This window comes from Cnephaeus nilssonii (genome assembly GCF_951640355.1).
Source record: "Cnephaeus nilssonii genome assembly, chromosome: 7".
Lineage (NCBI taxonomy): Eukaryota > Metazoa > Chordata > Mammalia > Chiroptera > Vespertilionidae > Cnephaeus > Cnephaeus nilssonii.
The window spans coordinates 59,176,245-59,194,451 of NC_137078.1; the positions used below are offsets into that span (position 1 = coordinate 59,176,245).

General features: G+C 35.7%; 2 protein-coding genes across 7 annotated transcripts in view; one reads left to right on the forward strand and one right to left on the reverse strand.

Annotated features, from left to right (window-relative positions):
- The window catches only part of EFCAB7 (EF-hand calcium binding domain 7), a 53,388-nt gene extending 39,558 nt beyond the window's left edge, over positions 1–13,830 (reverse strand). The window contains exons 1-6 of one of the 5 annotated variants that reach the window (XM_079777021.1): positions 13,729–13,830; positions 11,273–11,460; positions 6,233–6,444; positions 5,530–5,616; positions 4,764–4,959; positions 3,716–3,837 (exon numbers count right to left, since the gene is read on the reverse strand). In XM_079777021.1, coding sequence (XP_079633147.1) covers positions 3,716–3,837; positions 4,764–4,959; positions 5,530–5,616; positions 6,233–6,444; positions 11,273–11,459 — 804 coding nt within the window. In that variant the 5' untranslated portion in view covers position 11,460; positions 13,729–13,830. Of the gene's footprint in view, positions 1–3,715; positions 3,838–4,763; positions 4,960–5,529; positions 5,617–6,232; positions 6,445–11,272; positions 11,464–13,356; positions 13,696–13,728 lie in introns of those variants that run through there. The other 4 variants (XM_079777020.1, XM_079777019.1, XM_079777018.1 and 1 more) reach the window with 4 other exon arrangements.
- Positions 13,744–18,207, forward strand: part of ITGB3BP (integrin subunit beta 3 binding protein) — a 49,961-nt gene continuing 45,497 nt past the window's right edge. The window contains exon 1 of one of the 2 annotated variants that reach the window (XM_079777023.1): positions 13,744–13,874. In XM_079777023.1, the coding sequence (XP_079633149.1) occupies positions 13,870–13,874 (5 nt within the window). In that variant the 5' untranslated portion in view covers positions 13,744–13,869. Of the gene's footprint in view, positions 13,875–14,048; positions 16,079–18,207 lie in introns of those variants that run through there. The other variant, XM_079777022.1, reaches the window with a different exon arrangement.

Here is an 18,207-nt window from a genome sequence, read left to right on the forward strand (position 1 = left end):
GACTTTCAATCAGACAAAGCTTTTTCTCTAGGGCCTAGACTAAAATGTGATGAATTGAAAGAAAAAAAGTACTGACAAATTTGCTGGCTCATTCAAATAAATCAATTGGAAAGAGTTATAGATTAAGTTAAAAGTGAGAGTGTGAGGAAAATGGAAAAGGTTTAGTATTTTTAAAATTTAGAATGATAGAGTAAGAAATTCCATGTATAATGTAATTTTTGACAACATAAAAAATAGCTTGTAATTCTTATACAGGGCATAAGGTGGTGCTACATTCTACTAATTCAGGTAAATTCACATAAAAGAAAAAAGAACTGTTAATTCATTTGTCATCTACAAATTTTACTTATTTTCATTCACAGTGTATAAGAAAATGCTGAAAAGCACAAATTGAAAATAGTAAAGTTGAAAATTCTAGCTATCAAAAAATAAATATTAGTAAAGTTACAGTTTTCTTAGAACACCTTAGGAACATAATTTGTTTTGACATAAAATTCTGTATTATTATTAAAACTTAAGGTGAGGTAGAATTATTATGCCATCACACTATCATCATTACTGTTGTTTTTTATAAAGATACATCTAAGTCACATACTTATTTAGGAAGCTATTTCTTTTCATTAAGATGAGTAGGTAGTTACTGAACTTTTTGTTATTAAAGAATTGTAAGCTGTATATACTTGAAAACAAAGGTATTTTTAGATGATTTATAAAGGGAACACTTGATATGGATTACCACCTAACTGACAAGTAGAATTGACCAGCATTTTAAAAATATGAGAAACTTTTGTTAACAAAATTATTACTGGGAACCTTCACAAAAAATTAGCCATTTAAAGTCTAAAATGTTTGTATTTGCATTGTTTTATATAGATAGATAAATATGTAACATATTTTACACAACACACATATGCACACGTACATCCATACATATATGTAAAATATATATGTAGGTATAATCTTAATTAGGAGTCTGGATATAGGAAGTTTTGCATCTCTGGAGCTTACCACTCATCGTTTGGGGTTTTCTCTAATTCTAGTCATGACAGGCAATTAAAGCTATTCCTCTCTCAGAGAAATATTCCTGACACTCCTTGAACATTATAAATCCTAAGCAAATGGATATACTACAGGATTAAAAAAATAATAGTGATACAGTACCTATGTTTGGCCTATAGAAACTAATACATACATAGTCCCTATAAGGGTCTTATTTTCTTCCTATAATTCAGGTCCCTTATCAATTGTGTGGATTAATGGTTTAAAATTTGGTTTATATGTACCCCATTACAACAATTTTCTAATTTCGGAAAAGACCCTTTTTCTCCCAATTCCATACTTCTCCACTCCACATGAAATTAAGGTACCCAAACTTGTTTAAAATAGATTTAAAGTATTTGAATAAATATGATTTAACAATTCTTTTAGCAACTTATTCTATCAATCTCAATTAAAACAAAGTATACATAACTATACTCATAACCAAGTACTTCTCAGAGTTGTTATGAATCTCAAGAAATATATACGATTTACAAGATTTATAAAGTAACTTCGAAGTAAAATGCAAACAAAGAACTGAATCCTGCTGAATAACAAAAGAATCATGGATTTTTTAAAAATTATTTTTAGCTCATCTAAGAAATATGAGAGAGTAAACAACAGTGGTTTAAACATTGACAATATGCCATCTTCTTTTATTCATTAAATTCTCCTAGTATCTTTTACCTAATTCCCAATTATCATCAGCACCATTCCTTGCTCTTAATGTCTTAGATGCAAAACCAAAGTAGTCTTTTGTTATACAGTTACTGTGGCTTACATACTAATCTTGGCATTGTCTATTAGCTCTGTCCTTCCCTTAGTATGTTCAGGTACTTCCCTAACTATCATGATAGGTCTAACTATCATTACTTAGTTTTACTTTTTTTCTCTTTCACTTCTTTTTTAATTGAACTTATTGGGGTGACATTGGTTAATAAAATGATATAGGTCTCAGGTGTAAATTCTATAATATAGCAACTGTATATTGTATTGTATGTTCACCATCCCAAGTCAAGTCTCCTAACTATCATTACTTTATATCTGGATAACTCTATCAGCCTCTCAGATAGTCTCCCTAAGTTGAGGTCTCTGTACACAGTATACAATAGAATAACTTTTCTTAAATTACACTTTTATTATGTTACTCCTTTATAAAGACCTACAGATGTTTCTTAGTTCTGTAATAATATTAACAATAGTATTATTTATTAAAGTGAATACTATGTCCCTGGCACTGTGCTAAATGCTTTATATATGTTAGATGATTTAATATTTCAAAAAGGACACTAAATATAATTATTCCCAATTTATAGATAAGGAAACTGAGACTCAGAAAGATTGCTGACTAATTTGCCAAAGGTCACACAGTTATTAATTGAGAAAGCTAAGATTCAAGCAGCACTTACAATAGTGCTTGGCACAGAGTGGTCACTCAATAAATATTTGTTAAATAAATTAATGAATAAGTGAAATACTATGCTATATTACATTGGTATATTAATAATCAAATGAAAATTTTCATATTTTAAAATTCAAGACCCATATTTTATAACTAAACAAAAGAGCTGGCATACACTACCTTTTTAGTAAGTAAGTGTTGAATAAAATTAAATTAAAGGAATTGGTATGGGCCCAATTAATAAGCGCATAATACAGAGAAAAAGTTTTACTATGGCCTTAATATAATCCATATTAATATTTATTTATCTTTCTCTTTACACTAGCTAAACATATTTATTTATACCTTGAATCAGGTAAACAACAATTATTTAAGTTAATTTTATTAACATTTAATTTAGTTTCAAAATACAAAAAGCTTCTATTAGTGGAAAATAATATTGCTGGTACACAAAATATTGTATGTGAACATGTTGGACATACACACCAAATTGCTTAGGGTGTATAGATTCCTAAACAGTCTGAACAAAATTCCTTGGAGATAATGTTTTAAAATTTTAATATAGAACAAATGTCACTGTCTAGCAATTTAAAGATATAAGGGACTTCAGAGTTCAATTACAAATACAGAGTTGTTATTTGAAACAAAAATGTAGCTCTTGAGAACAATCAGTTCAGTTTTCTAACAGCAGTTATAGTATGTGGTCATAACCATTTTTCCCCCCTTTTACAGAGGTCTCTAGGTACACATTTTTAATGTATCCTAGCAGTTTCCAGTTAATGTTTTATATTTTTGTAGCTATTATTTTCTGTTGAAAGAAAACTGGTAAAGGTTGAATCTAGAAAGGGAAAACAAAGGAAGAAGATCAATATTAACACTCTACAAATATTGACTTAGCAAAGTGACTTTGTTGTCTTTCTCTCATAGGAATTGATATTAAATGAATGATTTATTTATAAGAAACACCTATGAAAAGTATTTGTTAAAACAAAAAAATTGCTTGGTAAAGTAATTAGATAATCTGTTCATCAAGTTCAAAAATTGAAGAGTGAACATTTTCAAACTGAAGACCTTTTAATAATATTCTTATTCATCATTTTCACTTTAAAATATTACAGCTGGTTTAATAGGTAGAAATGCTGGAATCTACAGAAAAGCCTCAAAAATTTACATCACAAACTTTACTGGTTCCCTGTAGACACCAAATAGTTATTAATAAACTTTATGTCAATTTTTTTTAGAAAAAGTCTTACCTATTAATTTAAAATACTATACCTTTATTGAGTTTGGCTCAGTTAGCTTTGAGTTTCGGTTACTATTAGCCTCCATGGTAATTGTGAAAGAAACAGATGTTTTGAGCTTTCTGCTTGTTGCCAGTAAAGAACTCCTGGAGTCACCTGCAACAAGTAATAGTTATTTGGTCTCCCATTATTAAAAGCTGTCAAAAGAAAGTTTGTTGTTAAATACAAAGTAGCATACGCAGTCTGTGTATTAATTTTGTTCTCTTTGTTCTTCCTATTGAAATAAAGTCGGAGGTTTTATATTTATCAGACTTTAAAGGTCCCTAATTTATGGGCTACTAACAAGATTCTTTATTTCAGTATGTCACCTTTTAGCTTGAATTTTAGTTTTAATAAAATATAATGAGCATAGTCAAATCAAGTTCCATTACAAAATTTTACTTCAATAGATTTTTACAGCTAGGAGAGTCTAAAAATGATAGCTGACAAAAGTTGGATTCTCATTTGTTTTATCACTAATAAGTGAAAATGGAAGGAAAATTTATCTGAATATAACCCTACATTCTTGATGAAGAAATTCTTAGTTTGTAGCAGCATTATTTACAATAGCCAAGATTTGAAAACAGCCCAAGTGCCCATCAATAGATGAGTGGATAAAAAGCTGTGGTACATTTATACCATGGAATACTACACAGCCATAAAAAGAATGAACTCCTACCTTTTGCGACAGCATGAAGGACCTGGATAGTATTATGCTAAGTGAAATAAGCCAGTCAAAGAAAGACAAATACCATATGATCTCACTTATATATGGAATGTAATGAACAAAATATACTAGCCAACAAAATAGAACCAGAGGCATGGATACATGGAACAGATTGACAGCTGTCAGAGAGGGGAACTGGATGAAAGAAGGTGAAGAGATTAGCCAAAGAACATATATGCATAACCTATAGACAGAGACAGCAGTGAGGTGATGGCTAGAGAGACGGGGGGCCAGGGTGTAGGTAAAGGGGAGAGGAAATGGGGACATTTGTAACAGTGTCAACAATAAAAATAAAGTTTTTTTAAAAAGTAAATACCTTTATTTGAGAATGTTTCCTGATCAGTTTTCCTTATGATTCTAGGCGATGGTTTTGGTACTGGTGATGGGTCCTTTTCAGGGAACCCTTCAATGTGGCTTCCAAACTGTTGACGCCTCAGTTTGCTGTCAACCTCCAGTTTTTCTAGAGTAGTTTTGAGACACTGCTCATTGGTTGTCATATATAATTTACAAAACTACAGGAAATAAAAAAGTAGTCCAGTCACTAAAACATTTAATCATACATTTGGGAGGAGAAAGCAAATGCACATTAGTAGGCAAGGAATAGACTGATAGATGGAATATGTTTCCTATTGAACTAGGGTACTCATTTTATTTTCTTGAGTCAGACTGACCACCCTCAAGTGACCTAGTGAAATGCAACCATGATTCATTGAGGAAGTCATACTCTGAGTGAAAATAAAATGTTACACAAAGAGAGGTGGTTTATTATTTTTTTTTACAACATATGTAGACTTGCATTTGTTCTAAGTAATTTTATGATTTTTCCACCCCACAAAGGCATATACCTGAGGAGAGTCTCTATGTTTTTGCATGGGTATATTGTGTGAATGTGCATGTATTTTAACTTGGTTATATTATTTTAATGTAGTCATCAGATTACAACTGTGGGACTGGAGAGGTTAAATTTCAAGTACAATCAGTACACAATACACAAGTATGTTATCACCAACATTTAAAAAATGTGCTTTTTAAAAAACACTTCTACATAGTAAGCAAATTTACATCAATGTGAACTTATGTACCTTGATGTAGTCAAATTTGCCATCAGCATTTACATCGGCCAAATTTATTACAGCATTTACTTCTTCTCTAGTCATCTTCTCACCTCTCTGAAAAAAAAAAATTTATTTCAAAGCAACCTGACTATTACTTTGCGATGCATGGAGAGAGTGGAAATTCATTTTAATCTTTTCTATAAGTTTGACTATAAGTTTCATTATAAATCTCAGAATGAGTACTATTGTTAAGTAAGAATAAAACTTATATAAAATTTCACAATTTTATTAACTTTTGTAAATGTGTGCTGAATTTCAATATACTAAATTTGAACAATGTGTCACATAGATCCAGTAATAACTATTAACATTACAATAATGATACTTTCTCACATTGTACCAAGAAAGAGAATCAATTCTGAATCCCATGAATACTTTGTTTCTCTTTTATTTATCACATATGAATCACTGATTTATAGAGTTCTGAGCAGGAAAAGAATTGCATGGAAACACAAGGGGATTGCAAAGTGGGCTCAATTTTACACTTTGTCTTTTATTTACAAAGCACCTTTCATCCAGAAGGATCCTTAAGTACTTTATAAACAACATATATATGATTCATTTCACCTGCCAATGAAATCGTTATTTTTAATGTGGACTTTGGTTGCCAAAAGTAGATTCCAAGTTTTTGCAAAATACACCTATTACAAAACTGTTTCACAGATCTTACCTTTGTTAGAAGTTTATAAAGGTCAGTGTGTAAAATAGAGCCATCATCATTTATATCTAATTGTTTAAATGATTTTAGCAGTTCTGCTTTTGAAGTAGGTTTTTCCTTTTTTAAAATTATACAAAAATCATCAAAATTCAGTTTGGCAGTTTGAGGAGTCCAATACTTATCAATAGTCTTTTGGGATGGATTTCTTCCTGCATTCTGAAGAGCTGCCCAATAAAACAAGTATTATTTTTAAAGTAACACTTGGAATTGGTATTTAAGTATATTTTTTCTTTAAATCATTATATACTAGAGGCCCGATGCACGAAATTCGTACAAGGGTAGGCCTTCACAGCACCGACTGCCTCACGGCCCAGGCCCCGCCCACTGGTCGTTCAGGAAGGTCATTCCAGAAGGTTGTTCCGCCATCCAGTCTAATTAGCATATTAGTTCTTTATTATATAGGATTACAATATTATACAAAAGTACACAAATACAAATATATTACCTTTGATTTTGCTAATATATATAGGTTTACAGTTGTGAGTATGTAAAGTAGTTTATTCTTGTATTATTATTTATTAATTACTATATTATTTTCTATACAAATAACCTACTTTTGCTCCAACATATATATATATGTATAAGTATGTATATATCCAACTAAAGATTATTGATTTATTAATACCAGAATTAAATAGATTTTTCCTATTCTGACAGTTTTTTCTCAACCTACATAGTTTAATTACCTGACTTACTTCATAAGAGTGCTTGGAGAAAAGAAAAGATTAAAAAACAACCATCTACTTAATTGTTTTGAGGACATAAGAATAACCATAAAAATAATAAATTATTACTTTTTCTGGTTCAACAAATCTCTTAATGTAATGAAGAAATAATTAGTTTGACAATAGTACTATCACCAAAGCATGATATCCAAAATGTTCATCATTGCTAGATATTATAATTTCAAGATCATCATGTCCCAAATGTCAAATATAGGCACAAAAAATATCTAGTTACAGCTATAGTCCTACTAAAAATCAAGAATGCCAACAAACTTAAGAGAAGATAATTGTAGAGCTACAACGGTCAGATCACTTTTTATTTTTATCCAGAACATTTGAAAATAATCCTATAGCCAGGCCAGTGTGGCTCAGTGCTTGAGTGTTGACCCATGCACCCAGAGGTCACTAGTTTGATTCCCAATCAGGGTACATGCCTGGGTTGCAGTCTTAATCCCAGGAAGGGGCATATATATTTTTCCTTGAAGATATATATATATATATATATATATATATATATATATATATATATATATATATATCAAGGTAATAGAGACATCTGTGAGTCCATTATATTGAACTTTCACTGTGCACAGGCATAACACAGTGTGATACAAGCTTCTTGGCTCCTAAGTTTTATAATTTCAATAGAAAGTGCACACCTGAAGTGTAAAATTGCTACCTGTGGTCATGATTTATAGTTAATAACATATTAGAAGACCATAAACCAAGAGAAATGTTCCCATCCTCCAGATTATACTAGTGCATCATTTCTAGACAAAACTTTGGCACAAAAACAGAAACAAGCTCATCATCTAGAGGTGCCTTTCAGAGCTACAAAAGGTGTAGTTGTAGTAATTGACATCTTCCGTTCACCTAGAAAGCCTTTGTGGAAATTTGTAACAGTGGAGATAATATAATTTCTTTAAATTTCCACAGGTCTATTCTTGGATGTAGACAAAAATCCTGATTACCATGCTGACTTAGGAATAAAGAGCAGTATTTTGCCTAGTTTACAAATGGACAATTCCTTAATTCATCTATCAAGAGAATAAAGATAAACGTTTTAGCATTCCATCCCCGGCCAACCTTTACCCTTTAAAACAAGCATGTCAAAGTCGTGGCCCGCGGGCCACATGTGGCCCACAATGAATATTTTTGCGGCCCAGCCAATATAACGGTATGTAAGAAATGTTATAATAAAAATTTCATAACAATTTTTACAATATCCTGTTATACATAACTATTAATAACACTCGACAACGTTCGCTAATGACTGATTAGTATAATCTTGTCGCATTCATTTCCCTCATGCACCTTACACACAGGCGCATCATTTCTCTCCACTAATACTAGCAGCGAATATTTTAGCAGCCGACTGCCACGTCATTAGTTTTGTTAGGTGTGTGCAACAGGGAATATTTTGCTTTCAGAGAATAAGAAAAATAGGTTTATTTGCATTGCGCTTATTAATTTGTGCAGTTATTCAGTGTCTGGTAAGGTAATGTTCAAGAAAAAAATATTAATTTTTATTAAAATGTTCTATTATTTTATGTTAATGATTACTCATTTATTTCAGCCCTTTGTATTCAGCATGACTCTATCAAAATAAAACTACGTTTCTACGAAAATTGAAGCTTTTGTTTTTTTGCGGCCCACATAAACTTAAACCTTGTTTATTTGGCCCATGTTAGCCTTTGAGTTTGATATGCTTGCTTTAAAAGCTGGGAATACACCCTAGCCAGTTTGACCCAGTGGATAGAGCTTCAGCCTGCGAACTGAAGGGCCCCAGGTTTGATTCCAGTCAAGGGCATACGCCTGGGTTGTGGGTTCTATCCTTAGTAGGAAGCCTACAGGAGGAAGTCTATCAATGATTCTCGCTTATCATTGATGTTTCTATCTCTCTCTCCCTCTCCCTTTATCTCTGAAATCAATAAAAATATATTTACATAAATAAATGCTGGGAATACAAGTAGGACCCCAGTGAAGTTATTTGAAGTCAAAAGCCCATGTAAAGAAAATGGCATTTCGTCCAGTTTTGAAACCTCTTTCCCACAAGCATATGCTTGTTGCTATCTTCAATAACAAAATATTTTAAAAGATACTGTTAACTTACAGAACAATCTTTTTCAGAATAAAACTCATTATGCCCAAAACATGTACTCAGTAAGTTAAGAAATAGGTATAATTTAGTAACTTCTAACCTAATTTTAATCAGTTGGAGCCCATTATAAGTCTGTTAACATTAAACATATTATGTAACTACTAGAGGCCCAGTGCATGAATTCGTGCAACAGTGGGGTCCCTCGGCCTGGCCTGCAGGATCGGGCCTAAACTGGCTTTCTGATATCCCCTGAGGGGTCCCGGATTTCGAGAGGACGCAGGCCAGGCTAAGGGACCCCACCAGTGCACAATCAGGGCCTGGGAGGGACATGGGAGGTTTGCCAGCCTGGGAGGAACCACAGGAGGGCTCCAGGGCATGTCTGGTCCATTTTGCTCAATCCCTATTGGCCGGATCCCAGCAGCAAGCTAACCTACCAGTCGAAGCGTCCGCCCCCTGGTGGTCAATGCATGCCATAGCAAGCAGTTGAGTGGCCTTAGCATATCATAGCATATTACACTTTGATTGGTTGAATGGATGACCAGACAATGGGACACTTAGCATATTGAGCTTTTATTATATAGGATAGATGTTTACACAAAGATACTGATCTTCTGCCAGGGTTTACTTTAATCTTTGACACAAGTCTATAATATCTGTATTATTTATAAGATGGGGGTGGGAGAAAGGAATTCTAAAGTCCTGATACTGGTACTACTCTATCTGACCTTGAAATGGAATGTCAAAACATATGTTATGTGCAGCAATGGCCGAAGGATATAATGAAAGACATAGTAGTAAGAAAGAGACATCACTGGTTCACACTACCACTTTTTTAAAATCTAGATTATGTGCAATCAGTCATTACAATGAGTATTCCACCATAAAACCAAAAGTGTGTATAATACCTAAGTGACAAAAACTGCATTATTATCCTCCCAGGTAATTCTATAAGACTGATAGCACCTTAGTAATACCTATTCAATGATTCACAAACTAAATGCCATGTACCAGAAGGCATGTTAAACTTTTAAACTTTTGTGATCTCAGCCTATTTTCAAAAGAATAAAGAGAGAAAAAACTAAAACTATAATTTACAGTAAAACATAAACTATGTTATATTCCACAAAATGGATTTCCTCAAATAGAGATCTTACTGCATACAAACCCAAGACATTGCAAAAATATGTCATATTTTTTTAGGAAACTGCTTCTAACATTGTCAAAATAACTCAGCTTCTCTACTCAGAAAGTTATTAGCCTTAATGAAAATAACATGTGTATTCAGTGTATACCACTCTCTTAAGTCTAAAGACCTCCAAATTATTCAATTCAGCTGGTAAGAACCAAATTCCTTGTTTGAGGGGATATTTGCAACCAGAGGAATTCAAAACACAATGGAGAGAAGCAAAAAAAGACCAATCCTCCACCCACACACAAAACCAAGCCAACCCAAACCCAAACCCAGAACTCTTAATTCTCTTAAAATTTCAGTTATCTATATATATAAAAGCCTAAGTGACTGTTAGAACCGGACGACCGGCCGGTAGCTATGATGTGCACTGACCACCAGGGTAGCTATGATGCGCACTGACCACGCTCAATGCAGGAGCTGCCTTCTGGTGGTCAGTGCGCTCCCACAGCCAACCTCCCACGGCTGGCCAACCTCCCGCGGTCCCTCCCCCCCGCCGGCTGGACCCCATCTGCCCCAATCGCTGGCCAGGCCGAGGGACCCCACCTGTGCATGAATTTGTGCACCGGGCCTCTAGTTTCCTAATACTTCTCTTTTATAGCCATGCACCCCATTTTTATATATCTTTCACATTTTCCTTAATATAGGTCAAATTCAGAGTAGTTATTCAGATGCCAAAAGTGTTTTAATTCTATTGTAAATCTTCCTGTTCCAAAATGAGAATTGAAAAAAAATTTTAAAGCAAGTAATTGATAGGTTTAAAAATACGATTCTACCCTGCATAAACATTGAAAGTTTTATTTTGAAGATGCTACAATATGTAACTATATAAAATAGCACAATAGCATAATGTATTGTATTCCATTGCTCAAACAACTAAAATTGGGGATGATTTGACAACATAATTCTAATTACAGTCTTTCTGATCTAATTAACTTTCAACAAATAAGGCAAAATACTTATTTTTTTTTTTTTACCTAAGTAAAGTTGATCTTTAGAAATAATGTTTTCTAAGCTGCTTTTGAAAACAGTTAAATAGGCAGCTCTACAGTTCATATAAAACATCTCCTCTTCAGTTAGTGGATATTTCTTTGTTCGAGGACTCTCGGAAAGCGATGATTTCTGACTGGAGAAGGCTGCATCACTTCCTGGACTGATGGCCATTCTACTAGAAAATAATTTAAAAAACTGGTTCAGTAAATGTTAATCCCCTAAAGAGCAAATGTCATCTTGCCTTTCAAATGGGAGTGGGGGAATCAAGACATTAAAGTTTTCAGTTGTAGGGAAAAAAAAGATGAACATTAAAATATGTATAAGGTTGTATTATCTGTTAAACTAGAAAAGTTTCTTCTTTATTTATATGTATATACCAAAGAACAAAACCAAAACAAAGATGTAACAAATACAAAGAAGAAGCATAGGAAAGGAAAAACCTACATCTATTTTCTCAAAACAAAACACAGGACAGTCAGTTAAGACTCTTCATAGGATTGTCATGAGGATTAAACCAGTTAATATGTGTGAAGCATACAGAACAGTGCCTGGCACAAGTTAAGTGCTAAAGAAGGTGTAGATAGAGCGAAACTCCACAGTAACAAGAACGTGGATGTAATGTGATTGGCAGTTGGCATCCATCTCCACAGCAGGATCAAGCAGGTCATTTCACTAACCTTTCCATAATGCAGCCCCACATTTTACATGACTGGATTTTAAAAATCCCATTTATAGTGTTATCATGAGATTTTACTGTGTTCCATTACTAATAATAATGTTTTGGGTTTAAATAACACCTCTGCTCATAAGAGCTTAAAGAACTGCCATACATCACGACGTATCCCTACTGCAGTGGTCAGGCATTTTCAGTCCATTTTACAGATGAGAACATCGAGGGGCACAGAGTCGCCAATTTAATAGTAGGTAGCAAAGGTCAGTAAATTTCAGTAACAGTTTCTTCTTTATTCATGTGAATGACGGCTTCTTGCACAATAGTTACTACGAGGCACTAAATTGTGCTGGCGGTCTAACAGCTTCCACCATTATTTTACCCAGCTTTGACTTTACAAAATACATTCCAGCCTAATAAATTGAATATTTCAAGTTCAACAATAAGACGACACAGGTAGGGTCCCCTTCAGGACTCATTGGATTCTTACTCAAGAGGCCTAAATCACTGGCACCTTCTTGAATTATATAGGTCTTTTACACTTGGGAAAGAAAGATAATAATCGCTTATCATGGATGAAGTACCCTATTTGTAATACACCGACCGCCTGCCTGACACTTTCCTATTACACCAGATTTAGAAGGACCCCATAGGGATGTGGTGTCACAGTCTGGTTACTGCAAATTGGTATCACTATAATTAAGCATCAGAGTTTTAAACACATATGCGTGCACGCATCTCCTCAAAAAAAAAAAAAAAATGGGAAGGAAAACCGTTCCAACGAGGAAGAGAGAGCGTTCATTTTGCAGCAAGCAATTTTAAAATGTAAGGGATTTATTTATTTATTTATTTATTTATTTTGGGGGGATTGTCTTCGAATACTCTTTCCAAATAAGGTGACCCCCTCACGTGGAAATCCCACGGCAGAAATGTTCCAGAACTCGATTCTTCCCCTTTCTGTGAGGAGAGCCTCACCTAAGCTTAAATAAATATATCATTGTACCCCCTCGGGCTTGGAAACCTCCTTCATTTAAAACTCCAGCCCGAGAGTCAGACGGGGGGCCTAGAGAGTACATTGCAGCAAACGGCTCCATAAATAACCAGCCACACAACAGCGAGAAAAATAAACTCCCAGGCGCCTCGGGCTTTTAAAGGGCCCGGCGGAAACAGAGAGCCAGCCGCACCGTCCCGACGCGGAGACCTAGGCCCACGGCTGATCTCAGGCACCATCTCTGCCTTTTTGTGTGCCTCAGAGCAGGAGACTGCGTTTCTAGCTGCATTTCGGGTACCTCCGCGGACCAAGTGTTAGTATCACAGAGGAGTGAGAGCAGCGGGCGGGAGGAAAGCCGGGCAGGAAGGGGCACCGCGCGCAAAGAGAGACCGCGAGCGGACCGCTACCTAGTTCCAGTTTACCGACGGAGGGGCGCAGCCAGTTCTCCGCACGGATTCCACGATCCGCTCACCGAAGCCGGGCGGACCTCGGCCTTTCTCTAGTTACCATGGCAACGGCACCTCTCTGCCACCGGAAGTCAGATGCAGAGCACCTCCCCCAAAAGGTCCGGCTAGGAATCTCGGGAATCGGTCATCCACAGTGACCAGAGACGGTCCTGTCGCTCCTCTCTCCCGGGCTGGTCTGGCCAGAATTTGGGAGCGAGGGCCCTGGGCTGCACTGCAAGGGGGCTGGATGCGGTCTCTGACCGACAACCCCTCCTCCTTTCCCCGCGGGAACTCGGATGCGTGGTCGCGGGGACGGTGTTTCCGGCGGGCTACCTTGAGTGTGACACCTCGTGGAGCAGAGGCTTGCCCGCGCTTTTCAGGCTCAGGGTTGCCTTCGGGAGGCTCTGTCTTCGGAAGAGGTTGTTGCTGGGGTTAGTTGGATCCAGCGGCAGGGGTCCTCCCCTCGGTGTGGAAATGCCGTAGGTATCTCCCTCCAGGTATTGCTGCTTGTCGGGCCGCTCCGCGAGCCAGGAGAGTTTTTTTAAAAAGTAACCTTTTTTTCTCTCTCTACTTTTCTGAGTATAAACGTGTCTCCTCTGCCGACAGTTCCTGGTGCTTACCTACTGGATCCCCTCAACCCACCTCTGCTCACCTTCCAGCCGCAGTTACGTGGTAGAGTTGGTCCACGTTAATCCTGACTCTCCAGGGCTTTTGACTGGCTGTATAGGCTGCGGGCTGTAGTCTGTGATGTAGGTTCGTGCTTGAAGTAATTTCAGATATGGTTAGCGTACCAAGAATGGGATAGAGTCGATTGGAACACGCCCTATCATTTGATAATGCCCATTGGTGTGGTGAGTTCCTATAAGCTTATAGGACAACTCAAGAACTGGGTCTCGGGGACTCTTTCCGCCTCCCCACCTGGGAATCTGTGCTGGGAGATTCTTTCCCCTTCCCCACGGGGGAGTCTGTACTTGTTCTGAAATAAATTTCCACCTTTGGTATATATTAAAAAAAAGAGAACTGGGTCTCAAGAGACCTGGATTCCAGCTATGAAAGGAGGAAGGGTAGCCAATTCTGGCGTCAGTTTCCTTATTGCTGCTATATAGAAACTTTTAAAAAGTTCAGAAAATAAGTTTTTCTTTGGGGTGGAGGGATTAATATCTAACACGTGGAAATTTCTGCCTGTCCTTGTCCCCAGGTTGACTTAGGTACCACCTCCTGTGCATTTCTAAAGTAACTTATTCCACTGCCGACCTAAGGGTTCGATTCCGGTCAAGGGCACATACTTCGGTTGTAGGCTCCCCCCGACCCCCACCCCATTTAGTGCCCCCAGGAAGGAACCAATCTCACATGAATGTTTATCTCTGTCCTTCCCTCTCTCTTCCAATCTCTCTACAAACCAATGGAAAAATATCCTCGGGTGAGGATTAAAAGAAAGAAAGAAAAATAACCTTTTGAATCCTTATGATCTGGTACAGTTTTAACAATCTACCTACATATTCTCATTGAATCCTAAAAAAAAGGACTTTAGGAGGTAGAGGCTACTATTATCTATACTTTCCAGATAAGAAAACTCAGCACTTAATATGGTGTCCTACACACAAATATCAATAAATGTGTTTCACTTATATCCTTTTTTGAAAAATACATTTTTATTGATTTCTAAGAGGAAGGGAGAGGGAGAGAGAGATAGAAACAATGATGAGAGAGAATCATTGATTGGCTGCCTCCTGCACCCCCACACTGGGGCTACAGCTCGAGGTGACCTCCTGGTTCATAGGTCTATGCTCAACCACTGAGCCATGCCTGCCGGGCCAATTATATCCTTAAAAGTTAGGATTATTGAAAAGGTTTTGCTTTCCCCAGGTTTAAGCAAGAAGACTTGCTTTCCTTCTGCTGCACTATAAAAAAATCCAGTTAGCACTTTTGTGAACCTTCAAGGATAATGTAGCAAAAGTCCTGCTAAATAGGAATACAATGGAAACTGGTGTGCATTTGCTTAATAAGTGGTAATACCTATGATCCCATTCTGTATAGATAGTGGGGAACCAAAAAACTATTAAAAGTGGAACTTTTGGGTAATTGTTTTCCTAACATACTAACAGGTACATGTTATATTAGAAGTGTCTGTGGTACAGATATTCTCACAATAAATACATAACCTTAAAGTTGAGGTTGACATCATAGGACATATATCTGACACAAATTTATTTTTAGAATATATATGTATAAAAAATTCTTACAACTCAACAGTAAAAAGACAAAAACCTTATTGAAATAAAGGCTCAAAGACTTAAACCAATACCTAATAAAAAGGTTTATGAATGGCAAATAAGCATTTTGTTAGACATCAGGGAAATGAAAATTAAAACTATGTTGAACATCCAGTAGAATATTGTATATACATTTTACATTTTAAGAATACTTGGCCAATATTGAATCTTTTTTTTTTAATTCTTTTTTATCCTCACCCAAGGATATGCTTATTTTTTTTTTATTATAAAGAAGGAGAGAAAGAGAAACATCAATGTGAGAGAGAAACATCAATCAGATATCTCCAATACATGGAACCTGCAACCTAGGTAATGTGCCTTGGCCAGGAATCAAACCCTCAACCTTTTGGTGTATGGGATGATGCTCCAATCAACTTAGCTTCCTGGGCGGAGTTGAATATGAAATCTTGGTGAGTAGGTTTGTTTCACAGAGGTATGGGCTAGCACTTATGAAAATAGTTTCTGTGTCTTCTAGGCTTGAGCAAATGAATGCATTGAAGATCATGGGAGTTAGGTTTTCACTGTTGGATAGAGAAATTTAAAATATTTTGGTTTGCCCTTGATTCTAACCACAGAACACACCGGCCAGGGCGTAAGAGACTATCCATAAGACTGTTACTATGACATCCTTTAGGAACCTGCATTTAAACTACCTTAAATAGAATTTGGAGAATCATAAAAATTAAAAGAATTAAATATATCTTTGGAATTGAGACAGGTTTTAAAATAAAAGTAATTAAATAAATCATTAATTTAACAACTTTGTGCCAATCACTGACAGGCCTTGGGGATTTGAATGTGAATAGATACTGTACCTTTCTAGGAGTTTTAACTTTAGTAGGCGAGATATTTTAGCAGGCATTTTTAGAACTCATAACCTACCAGTTAACAGACAAGGTGCTAATGATATAAATATCTTAGTTAAGGAGGGAAGACAAACTAAATAAATAGATTATTTCAACATAAGTAAGTTTAGTGAGAGAGGCATGTACAAGTGCTTTAGTTATAGAGTGGAAGAATCCTTAGTGCAAACTGGATATCTTCAGGGAAAACTTAGAAATGATTGTGCCGGGCCAGCTGGTGTTGCTCAGTGGTTGAGTGTCAACTCAGGAACCAAGAGGTCACCGGTATGTGTCCCGGTCAGGGGACATACCCAGGTTTTGGGTTTGGTCCCCAGTGGGGTGTGTTGCTGGAGGCAGCCATTAGATGATGTTCCTCTCTCATTGATGTTTCTACCTGTCCATCTTTTTTTTAAACAAAATTTCAAAAAAAATTTTTTTAAATAAATTTTTTAAAAAAGAAATGATTGTGCCAGAATCTAAAGGGAAGGGTAGCATCAATGTTAGTTTATTATTATTAATTTTTTATGTTGTAAAATATAATATATACAAGAAATTATATAAAATATCCCTCTGCCATATTTAATTCTGATATGCCTATTTGGCCCCTTTCAATAGACTCTTTTAAAGGACTTTATGTATATATGTAGGTGTGATGATACACATATTTATATGTTTCTTGCATAAGGTAATAGTAATGAATATTTTATTAATGTTCATTTTTGAGAGTATCCATTTAGGAATGAAATAATTTTATGGCATTTCTCATTTTATTCAACCCCAAAAAGATCTCATATTTGCCTGTTTATCTTCTGGGGTCATTATTCCCAAATATATCTCTTTTGCTTCTGTAAGAATACATTAGCCACTCTTTTTTAATTAATCTTTAATAAAGAAACTTTTGACACTATAAACATGTTGTCCAATAACTGGTTGCAGTATTGACCAGTTTTGTCACAAAGAACAGAGGCTTTATTGTTATTTAGAGGTTTTCATATGTGACCATATTTATACATGTAGTGGAGTGATGTTCCTACTCACCCATGCTGTCATAGTGAATTATCGTGTAATCATAAATGTTGAACACAAAAGAGCATAGGCTTGAATGAAAGGGAGAATGCAAAGAGGATATAGAAGATTCTTCTCCCTTTGTTGTTCATTCCTATACATAGAATGGGGAAAAAATCATTTTAGATATCTCAATTTACACCTAAGGAGTCACATGGGATGTGAATTTGGCCATTTCTGTTCATTAAAAGATTTCTAAGTTATCTTATAAGCATACTCCTGTGAAGTAGCTGGCAATATTATCATCCTTATTATAGTGAGGAGTAAATGGAAACACTGACATACCAAATCATATTTTTATTTTCCATTCAGAAATTTCCTACTAGTTCACAGGCCAGTATTAAGTTTATGAAGCTCAGTGAATTTATGTGATTTGCCTAACCTTAGGGGAAGAATTTGGCAGAGCATCAAGGCTCCCTGAGTCTTGTCTGCTTTACTTATTTTATCTTCCTACCTCCTCTCCCCCACACATTCTTACCCTCAGCACAGCTATTCAAAATTATATGTAATCTAATGTTTTTAAAGTCCTGTAAAATGTCGGGTTGCAGGCTCGATCCCCAGTAGGGGGCATACGGGAGGCAGCCGATAAATGATTCTCTCTCATCATTGATGTTTCTATCTCTCCCATTCTC